Below are 11154 nucleotides of genomic sequence, written 5' to 3'. Positions count from 1 at the left end.
CCTAAAGGACTGTTTATTCACTATCTTTGCTGCTGTTACTGTGGCCAGAAAAACAATACTGAGTTAAGATATAACCTAATAACATTAATTCATGTGTCCAACTTCAAGAACAGGATCGTCACATGCCTTTATATTTTAGAGATGTAATCGCAAATCCTATTTTTTTTTTTAAGTATTTCTCTTTCGTTGGAATGATCATAGAGATTTCTTGGTAACGTCATCACTACACAGCGTACAAAAAGCTTTCAGGTATGCAAATAATATGCACATCCTCTGTTAACTTCACTATAAGTTACCCAAAGTTACAGTCATGGTATGCGCTATATTGTGATGCTATATTGTCAATTTATGTTTAATATTTTTGTCTTTCATTTTGCTTTTCTAAAACAGACAAAAGACAAACTTTTTTTCTACTTCAGCCTTCTCGATTGTGAGAGATTTGCTGCTTTCTTCATTCAATGGGAAAGTGAACTGAATGTCTAAATTTTGTATCATTGTGTTGATTTGTTTTACATGACCTTCTTTACAAGACATAAAACACTTTGCAGACTTCAATTCACCCAAAATTCACCAATAGTTGTCAGTTGGCAAAAATGTATGAAATGGACAAGTTGGTTAGTAGCGTCTCCCTTTGAGGTGCATTACAGCACGCGGCTACGAATGGAATACTTGAAAGTGTTAGGGGGTATTTACATTCTTATTGCACTCACAGTGGCCCGATAGGGCTCCAGCATGGACGTAGGCACTGTGGGAGCAGTGCGAGGTGACGAATAAGGAGCCTGAGCTCTGGCCGCAGTCTGTGGCGACATGCAGCCGCTGGTACCTGTTACACTCCATTTCCCTAAAAGGAGACACTGGAGCCAATCAGAGCTCAGAACCAGCGCTCGTCGCTCCATGCACAGGCCTTCCCAGGGATCTGTCGTCTGCTGGAGGTCTGGGCCCTGGCCTCAGCTCCCACCCTCCTCTTACAATATTGCCTCTCAGCTGTCTGGCATGTTTTTGCCCCCCACCTCCCCTCCTCCTTCTGCACACATGCCATGACACTGGCAAACTGTCACAGGCAGGTTACCGTAGACGGCTCCTTCACCAGCTAGCTCAGACAAGATCTCAGATTACAATCGCACCCCCCAATCACCCACCTCCCCAGTGCCCTGCTTGAGCTTAGTCATATTAACACATCCTTAGGGACCTGAAGGAAGCTCCACAAAGTACAAGTGTGAAAAAAGATGTTGCTATGTACTATGAGGAAAGAATCTGAACTTATCTTGTTGATGATATTGCAGTAAAGGGTTTTTATTGTCCCCATCTCTCTGTCACATTAATTTAAAAGCCATACATTTATTCTTAAAGAAAGTAATTTGACACCTAAAATACAATTTAGATACAGCACACTAATGTAAAAACCATATATAGTAGTCTCAAATGTGCATGTGGCGATTTAAGGATATCTTAGAGCTCCTTAATAACACTATCAAACTGTAATGTAACCATTTGTCCATTCAAGCCTTCATGAAACTTCCGACTAATCCGCACTACTGTCCATTGCCTTTCCTCTCCAAGGCAACATCTTTCCAGTTTGATGGAGTCCCTGACACAGGATCCACTTTACTGAACCATTTTGCAAAGCAGCACTTAATTTGGGCTTGTGTGAACTCCTGAGCCCGCCCACCGGCCCCCCAGCCTCAGCATGCTGGGACATACTTAAGGACCCCCTTGCAGCATCGGCCCGTTGTCCCAGTGGAAACTCCAGTCTTGTGGTTACAACTTGGTGAGTCCCTTTGCAGTCTTCTTTCATTTCAGCCGTTGTTGTTTTTTTGGACCGTAGGGATCAGGAAGGATGAGCCGTTGCTGCTGCTGTAGGACATTTTACTGCCACAACATGGATTCTTTTGTTTATAGTGGTTTTAGTTTCTGAGATTAGAGCTGATAATGTGTTGTTTAGGGGCAGATGAGGGCTGAACATAAGAGAATGGAAAGCTGAAAGACAGAAAAAAAAGATAATTGGAAAATTGGTGGCATTCAAAGTTCAGAGAGTGTTGCTAAATATGGACAGATCATCCAGTTTTACGAACAGTGACCTGCACTCTGCAGACTATACGAAATACTCTGAGGGATGCAGGGATGGGATGCTTGCTGTGGTGTGGCAGCCATGAAGCTCTAACTCAACTCAGATACAATCTAAAGAGAAACCTATTAGATTCAATCAATACTGATATACTTTTTGATTAAATAGAGTATATTAAGTCAGTGTGTTACACAAAATGTATTTTCATGAAAGAAATGAAAACCCTCTGAAGTCGGATATAGCATTGTGAGAAACTAAAAAGTCTTCGCTGAAACCCTAAATAATCAAAGTCGAGTCTGCCTATTTTGGCCAGGACTTTCTTATAAAAATAGATTATTAATCTAATGGAGGCTTTCCTGGTTAAATGAAAATGAAAAGCAAGTCATTTTCCTGCATCAGTAGTAGCTATTTACATAAATGCAGGTTGGTACACTATGGAAACCTTAGAATAAAAATGACCTCTTAAATTATTTTGTGCATAACTTATTTTTTCTATACTTTTTCTAAAATCTTTTTAAAGAAAGTTTAAAACCTTGAAATGACATTATTATGTTTAGCTGCAAGTATAGTGTCAATAATGTTAATTAGATGTTAAGATGAAGAGATTCTTGTACTTGTGCTCTGGTCAGAAGAAGAACCTAACTTATAGCCTCAATGAATGGCATTGATTTGCAAAAGTTTATATAAAATTCAACTATATTGGCCTGGTGAGGACAACCTCAGAGGAGGAATGTAAGAGTGGACAGATAAGATAGATGTTTGATTTTCCAGAGATGCTCAGTGGTAATTTCATAATTGGCTCATTTAGAGTTTTGTCAAAGCACAATTTTACTGCTTCATAAGTCTCATTCACAGTTGAGGCTGAATTCCATGACAATATTACTGAGAATGGAACAGCAGCCATTTAAATTGAACTTACTGTACAGATTTTGATTTGAATGAGGAAGCCTGTATGAGGGGAGGGGAGGGGGGGATGCAGGATGCACTTGGGATGCAGGCTGTGTCCAGAGATCCTGGAAGGATCAGAGCACATGGTCTGGCTCCAAACAGAGGAGAGCACTATGTGGCGACAGCTGAGGAGAACAGGCCTCCTCCTGCCACTTGTCAAAAGACACACCACCTCAGCTGTTAACTGGCCCTGGAATAATGATGAGATACAGAGGACAGGTTGTGGGGGCAAAGGAGGGTGACAGGAGTCCCGAGGTTTTAAATAGACCTAGGAGTGTGTGTGTGTGTGTGTGTGTGTGTGTGTGTGTGTGTGTGTGTGTGTGTGTGTGTGTGTGTGTGTGTGTATGTGTGTGTGCGGGGGGGGGTTCAGGCAGCTGTGATACTCAGAGAGAGGAGATTAGAGCACACAGAGGTGTCTTCATACTAAACATAGTGCTACAGTGTTTATCAGGATTGCATTGTTTAGTTTTTTTCATGTTAAATATGAATCAAATGTAAATATTACACTTGATAGGGGTATTATTTCCTGCAAATATTAATCTTGATTAACTGAAACTTTGTTAAGAAACTTTAAGAGAGCGAATAATGTTCAGTGTTTTGATGTAAACATTCCGGTGGATATTAAAAACGTTGTGTTGATGTTTTGCCTGTGTTTCCATCCTCTGTCTTGTACACAAGGCCAGCGCAGAACAGACCAAACATGTGTGACGACGACGAGACCACCGCCCTGGTGTGCGACAACGGCTCTGGCCTGGTCAAGGCTGGGTTTGCTGGTGATGACGCTCCCCGTGCTGTCTTCCCATCCATTGTTGGACGCCCTCGTCACCAGGTAAGAATTCTGAAAGACCTACAAGCTGCTAAAATGTTACATTTTTGTAGCCTCGTCACAGGTTGTCTGTATGGGTCTGTGTTGTTCCTGAGATTCTGAGATGTGTTTGCTTTGCGTTCTCAGGGTGTGATGGTGGGTATGGGTCAGAAGGACAGCTATGTGGGAGACGAGGCCCAGAGCAAGAGGGGTATCCTGACTCTGAAGTACCCCATCGAGCACGGCATCATCACCAACTGGGACGACATGGAGAAGGTGAAGAAAAACAGCAATATCTTAATATCTCTTTATTTATTATTGGAGCCTAGCTCTGAGTCATTTTACTTCTATCCCTAACATAGTCTTCACTGTTCCTGTTTCACAGATCTGGCACCACACCTTCTACAATGAGCTTCGTGTGGCCCCAGAGGAGCACCCCACCCTGCTTACTGAGGCCCCCCTCAACCCCAAAGCCAACAGAGAGAAGATGACCCAGATCATGTTTGAGACCTTCAACGTCCCTGCCATGTATGTGGCTATTCAGGCCGTGCTGTCCCTGTACGCCTCTGGTCGTACCACCGGTGAGTCTCTACCATAAACTCCATGACTGTGGAACATCGCAGGTCGATAAAATACATATACAGATAAAATTTGTCTTCTGACAAACTGCTGCTTTTTGTGGACAGGTATTGTGCTGGACTCTGGTGATGGTGTGACCCACAACGTGCCCATCTATGAGGGTTACGCTCTGCCCCACGCCATCATGCGTCTGGATCTGGCCGGTCGCGACCTGACTGACTACCTGATGAAGATCCTGACTGAGCGTGGCTACTCCTTCGTCACCACTGGTAAGAAAAGCACCAGCAGCTAACTGGAACCACAAATTGGATGACTTATAAGATTAAGAAAGGGTTTTCTGGAGGTTCATGTTACACACTATGTATGTCACATGGCAACATGGCAACAAGTGACAATTACAGGCAGTGGTGGCAGAAGCAGGCCTGCTACTAGTAATAATACTACAGTGTAAAATACTCTACTGTAAAAGTCCTGCATTCATCATTTTACATAGTAAAAGTATTGTCAGCAAACATACTAGTACTCTTTGATACCAGAATTCTTTTGTTTTAGACATTGATATCTCCACATTGGCTAAACATATTTTTAACCATTCAACCTGCATTTAGAAACGGCTCCCTTTATCCCTTTATTCATTTGCAACTTGAACTGCAAAGATAACCCTTACCAATCTCTTACAATTTTATATTAAGAACATAGGACCCTGGGAACATTGGGATGAACTCCCATAAGCTACTGGTCATAACAGGCCAAGTAAGGCCGTCACAGCAAAACCACTGAGTTTATGTAATTGAGCAAGGGTGGGTTTTATTTCTCATGAATATGAATTCAACTTTTCATTTAGAAGGGAAAGAATGCATTATTCCATATTTTAAAAGTTTCAGTTTTATTTTAACATTTAGGCTAACATTTGCCACCTTGAGCTAACATAACTGGTCATACCAAGTATGGCATGGCAGCATGAAGAAGAATTATACTTTTTATTTGTAAGAGAAAGGTGTTATTTTTTTCTTTCAGAGAGCTGTTTGTAGATTATACATCATGTGTGATTAATGAACCAAACTGTGATTGATTTTCTCCCTCCAGCTGAGCGTGAGATCGTGCGTGACATCAAGGAGAAGCTGTGCTACGTCGCTCTGGACTTCGAGAATGAGATGGCCACCGCCGCCTCCTCCTCCTCCCTGGAGAAGAGCTACGAGCTGCCCGACGGTCAGGTCATCACCATCGGCAACGAGCGTTTCCGCTGCCCCGAGACCCTGTTCCAGCCCTCCTTCATCGGTGAGTCATAACAGCTGATCACAAACAGCAGCTGTGAACACCACACATTCTGCAAGTCACACTATATCTGATCATGTTCCATACGTACATTGAATGCGAGTTTACTTCACCTTGCGGCCAAAGGGAAATTTGTTTTCTTTTTCTAATTAATAATAGTATTTTTTTTTTAAACTGAAATTCCACAAAAATAATGTAGCCTGTTGCATTTTTGATATTTCAGTGCCCTCTTTAAAATCTCTTCTTAAAACACATTTTTAATGGTAACACTTTCTCCTCTCGCCTGCCCAGGTATGGAGTCTGCTGGTATCCATGAGACTGCATACAACAGCATCATGAAGTGCGACATTGACATCCGTAAGGACCTGTACGCCAACAATGTGCTATCTGGTGGAACCACCATGTACCCTGGTATTGCTGACCGTATGCAGAAGGAGATCACCGCCCTGGCCCCAAGCACAATGAAGATCAAGGTGAGCTCTCACCGACCAGCACTGACTGGTTCAATCAGGTTGACAGGAAGTGTCTGAAGCTCAGTATGTTGTTAAATGCTCTCGTACCAACCTGTACCTCTTCTCCTCCCTGTAGATCATCGCTCCCCCTGAGAGAAAATACTCCGTCTGGATCGGCGGCTCCATCCTGGCCTCCCTGTCCACCTTCCAGCAGATGTGGATCAGCAAGCAGGAGTATGATGAGGCTGGCCCCTCCATCGTCCACAGGAAGTGCTTCTAAATTTCCAAACCAGCACCAAAAAAACAAAACAACCAAACTACACCAGCCTTCCATCCATATCTGTATTTCTACTGTGTCTTTTGTTGTATATACATGTTCTGTTTTAATAAAAATAGTTGATTTTAACAGTAACAGTCTGGAGTGTCGGAGTCTCAATATACATTATATGAACATATAAGATGGCAATATGCCTGTTGATTCAGCTCTTAAATGCCTTTAAAATGTGTGATTTCACTTTTAATAGATGATCTTTCACTTTTCCACTTAAGAAAGAAATTTCCCCTTTGCAAAACCTGATTTAAAAAAAAAACGCTTTTTAATTCTTTTAATTATACATAACAAAAAATAGTCTTTCCTCTTTAAGAAAATATTTTACCATCAGGTGCTGGAATTAAAGAATTTAGATCTGTTTGCAGATTATTCTATGCCCAAAGTGCATAGTGGGAAAATACAATTTTCCCCAGATCTGTCCAAACCCGGGGTACATACGTACATATCTACTGTATGCATTTTTAGATTAATCCATTCTGGTAATTGTTTTATAAAAGCTCAATTTTGGAACATGTGGATGGAAGAAATGGAAAGAAAATAGTGTGTTTATGGACTTAGGAGGCCTGGTGTGGCTGCTCCTATGAGTGTTTCACAGCTGAACGACTTACTTTTGCTCTGAGATTTAGATTGGGATTATGCTTTTCATGACCAACACTTTACTACAAAAGTTATGTCAATTTTAGTTTTAAGTTAACATTTCATATCTCCCACCCTCCCCATGTGCCGTGAACACAACACTTTCCTTTCATTCTCCTCACTTGTACCACAGGTGATATGAATGAGCATTATCAAGCCAGCCTCCTTCATTCACCAATGATTTTACTAAGTGAGTAAAGGAGATTGCGGTGTTTCAGTATAAGGTTGCTGAACTGCGTAGTTTTTATCATCTCTCAGTGAAAGTGAAATCATGAAGGTTACGGACAATAATGTGATTCGGTTTCACCTTCAAGTTATTTATGGGATAACTGTGAAGAGCTCGGAGAAGAAAAAGGAGAGACTGATCATCGGTGGTACAAAGCTCTTCGGTGTTCCTCTGGAGATTTTACCCAGGCAATACATTCCTGTGTTTGGACTGGTACCCTGGTGAGTAGTAGTAGTAGGATTAGAAAGTTTCTGATATTAAACTGTGACAACAGGTCAGAGATCAATCCTTTGTTTGATCATGTTGTGTCTCAGCTTTTTGGTGGATGCGTGTTCATTTCTTCTGGAGCGTGCTGGGACTGTAGGCCTGTTCAGAAAGCCAGGCTCTCTTCCTCGCATTAAGACCATCAGGGTGAGATTATAACCTATTGACCTTTTTTTTAACTAATGGAAGTTCTACTGGAGCAGTATCGCCATCTGGTGGTTTGAGCAAACCCTGGTTCTGTATCTAATCTGTTGTGGCAATATGTCAATAATGTTACCCTCCTTGTGTCTGTTTCAGGCCAAGCTGAATAGAGGAGAGGGGGGTCTGTCCACAGCCCTGCCCTACGATGTTGCAACGCTCATCAAACAGTTTTGCAGGGAGCTGCCAGAGCCTTTGTTCCCCCTTGAGCTCCATGCAGCATTGCTCAAAGCCCAGTCGCTGTCCAACCTGCAGGACCGAACTTCAGCTCTCCAGCTGCTGTCATGTTTGCTACCTGCCAGAAACTCCTCCTGTCTGCATTACCTGTTTGACTTCCTCTCCGCAGTCTCCCAGAGGTTTGAGAGAAAAATAATATTGTGGGGAAAGCTTGTCTTTAAAAGCCTAAAGAGATTAAAGTATCCCATTATTTCACAAGAAAGAGACAAGAAAATGGGGAAGAGTCAATTTGGTGTAACAGAAATAGATTTTTGATTTGTCATCCCTGTAATTGTCTTGGTACCCCTTTTTGATTTATCGAGAAACCCCTTGATGGGGTAGTTTTGACCCCCGGTTGGGAAGTTGTCTGTGAAGTGATAAGAAGTATAAATGGCTTAAGATGATGGGCTATTTACTTTTTTTTTCTTTTTCCCTTTTTAAAGTATAAGTTTAATGAGGATTTTGTTCTTTACACAGGATTCCACACATTTTTAATACCAATTTAATTTCTCTAAATTTGAATGCACTGCTGTCAGATGTCCAGAAAACTTGATGACCAGCTCCAATCTCGCTATAGTCTTCGCTCCATGTCTTTTACCGCCTCCCAACAAAGCCGAGATGTCTGAAGGGCGACTGGAACTCAGAGTTCTCGTCCTACGCACGTTCATTGAAAAGCCTCACTTATTCGGTAACGAATCATTCTGCCTTGACACTTTCATTTAGTCAAGGATTTATATATTTACGGACTGGATGTCTGCAATGTTTATTTGCTTTAGGTGTGATTCCTAAAGCTGTACTGGACAGTATGGAGTTTCTGATGAATTTCCATTTTCTGAAAGATGCAAAGAGAGGACAAAGAAAAAGACATGGTTTTAAAGGTAAAACGTACAGTACAGGCCAAAAGTTTGGACACACCTTCTCATTCAATGTGTTTCTTTATTTTCATGACTATTTACATTGTAGATTCTCACTGAAGGCATCACAACTATGAATGAACACATATGGAATTATGTACTTAACAAAAAAGTGTGAAATAACTGAAAACATGTCTTTATATTTTAGATTCCTCAAAGTAGCCACCCTTTGCTTTTTTTGATAGCGCTGCAAACCCTTGGTGTTCTCTCAATGAGCTTCATGAGGTAGTCACCTGAAATGGTTTTCACTTCACAGGTGTGCTTCGTCAGGGTTAATTAGTGGAATTTTTTCCCTTAATAAAAAAGCAAAGGGTGGCTACTTTGAAGAATCTAAAATATAAGACATGTTTTCAGTTATTTCACACTTTTTTAAGTACACAATTCCATATGTGTTTATTCATAGTTTTGATGCCTTCAGTGAGAATCTACAATGTAAATAGTCATGAAAATAAAGAAACACATTGAATGAGAGTGTGTCCAAACTTTTGGCCTGTACTGTATAATATATTACAAATATGGAGTAGTGCCACTAGCTTTGTCTTACCTGAAAGCCTCCTTTCATTTAATTTGCTCAAACACTTGCAGTGATACGGTCTGTGAAGACGATGCCCTGGGTTCAAGCGAGGTCGAAGGTCGGGCCTCCGGCCTCTGAGCAGAGCCAAGAGTTCACCTCAGGAGACAGACCGTCACTCAGGAGAAGCCTCGGCCTCGAGACTTTCCCCAATGTCCTGCTGTTTAGGACCTATATGCCTCACGCAGGTAAACGCAATATGAAGAAAGAAACGGGCTGTAACAGATATAAAATTTCCCATTTTTGTACGGAACGTGATATTAAAATTGTTCACAGAACAAGATTTCAGTCCTGCAACGACTTTGTTGGACCGTCATAGACCCGTTGGCAAAGATGCATGCAAGACCCTGCAGGAGAGACTAAAAAGGTAAATTATAAAAGCATCTAATTACTGAATTGGCAGTGTTGAACCGATTAAGTAATTAGAGAAGGGAAATAGGAGATTTAAGACATGTTGAGAATGTGGTTTCTACTAAACGTGAAATTTGGGATTGTTTCCTGTTTTTAAAAAAAATAATAATAATAAATATTGGAGATTGCAGGGGTTTTTACTGTGTAGTTCTTTATGTGCGTTTTTGGTAATACCAATGCTGATCTGTTAACAATTACTCACTGTTGCAAAAAAATATATACATTGAACTGTTCTTACTAGTTTTAGGGATTCTAAAACTGTTGTTGACCCTTTTTCAGTGGCTTCATGTTAAGAACTACAACCGCCCCAAATCTAAAACACGTAAAACTGATCTTTTGGTTTGTTTTCAGAGATCTGCGTTTGGTTCATTTCCCGAGGTTCACCAGAGGACACGATGCACACAGCTCTCCTGTGCTCACTGGTGTTGGGAAACTACAGCTCACACTTAGGAGAAAGTGCTTTTCAGTGTAAACTTTTAATAAGAAGTTGTCATGTAGGCTATGCCCCAAGTTACTGCAGCATTTAAGGTTATGTCTAATCTGGTTTATATTTATAAGGTGGTTTAGTGTCTTGAATCAGTTAAGTTTTAACATTCTACATTTTAATGAATTTATGTATTTGACTATTTATTTCACACCAAGAATGCGTACTTTATATCAAGTGAATAAATATATTTTTTCAAAAGAAATCTCTTTACCTGCACATGTTATATGTATATGTATATATTACAAGTAATCAGTTTATTGTTGATGCAAACTAAAGATTCAAACTGAAAATGCCTTTTTAATAATTAGTCTTTTTTTTTTTTATGGGCTATGAAGGTTTAAGAAACCAAAAAGATAAAAATAGATGTGAAAACAAATCTAAAGAATTATTAAAACAAGTTGGATAAGCCAAAAAAAGGCTAGTTTGTAGCCTGATTTCTCTTAATTTAGCCTGTCATCACAATGCATGCTGATGAACCATTTATCACACTAACCACCTAAACAGATGGTTGCAGATGATAATGCTGAAGATGAGCTTTCTTCTCAGAAATGTGTTTAAAAATGACATATTATGATCCCAGCAGCAGAGACTTGTGGCTCCTCTCGGTTCAGCGTTTTAGTGGGCCAATAATTGCCATAATGTCACAGCCAATGAGAAGAGAGGAATTTTGGTATCTCAGCAACTGCATCTGAACCGTGAAGTGAGGCGGATCGCATCATCCTGCGAGGTTGCGTAATGAGCACTTCTGCTGACAGTGGAAATGGGACTAGTAATTT

The 11154-nt window shown here is 40.8% G+C and overlaps 2 protein-coding genes across 2 annotated transcripts; both read left to right on the top strand.

Annotated features, from left to right (window-relative positions):
• Positions 1 to 1615: 1615 nt before the first annotated feature.
• actc1a (actin alpha cardiac muscle 1a) lies at positions 1616 to 6459 on the top strand. Its single transcript, XM_039781530.1, has 8 exons — positions 1616 to 1768; positions 3692 to 3842; positions 3966 to 4094; positions 4204 to 4399; positions 4505 to 4666; positions 5484 to 5675; positions 5964 to 6145; positions 6261 to 6459. Exons 2-8 carry the CDS (start codon positions 3714 to 3716, stop codon positions 6402 to 6404), a joined length of 1134 nt encoding a protein of 377 aa, XP_039637464.1. The 5' UTR covers positions 1616 to 1768; positions 3692 to 3713; the 3' UTR covers positions 6405 to 6459.
• A 792-nt stretch (positions 6460 to 7251) lies between these two features.
• LOC120546548 (rho GTPase-activating protein 11A-like) lies at positions 7252 to 10580 on the top strand. The gene is made up of 8 exons (XM_039781527.1): positions 7252 to 7538; positions 7632 to 7728; positions 7879 to 8135; positions 8532 to 8683; positions 8772 to 8873; positions 9495 to 9668; positions 9757 to 9847; positions 10243 to 10580. Exons 1-8 carry the CDS (start codon positions 7363 to 7365, stop codon positions 10361 to 10363), a joined length of 1170 nt encoding a protein of 389 aa, XP_039637461.1. The 5' UTR covers positions 7252 to 7362; the 3' UTR covers positions 10364 to 10580.
• Positions 10581 to 11154: the final 574 nt, after the last annotated feature.

Source organism: Perca fluviatilis, chromosome 18, assembly GCF_010015445.1.
Source record: "Perca fluviatilis chromosome 18, GENO_Pfluv_1.0, whole genome shotgun sequence".
Lineage (NCBI taxonomy): Eukaryota > Metazoa > Chordata > Actinopteri > Perciformes > Percidae > Perca > Perca fluviatilis.
The sequence above is the reverse complement of the archived record's forward strand: the minus strand, read 5'-3'. Positions and strand labels throughout refer to the sequence as shown.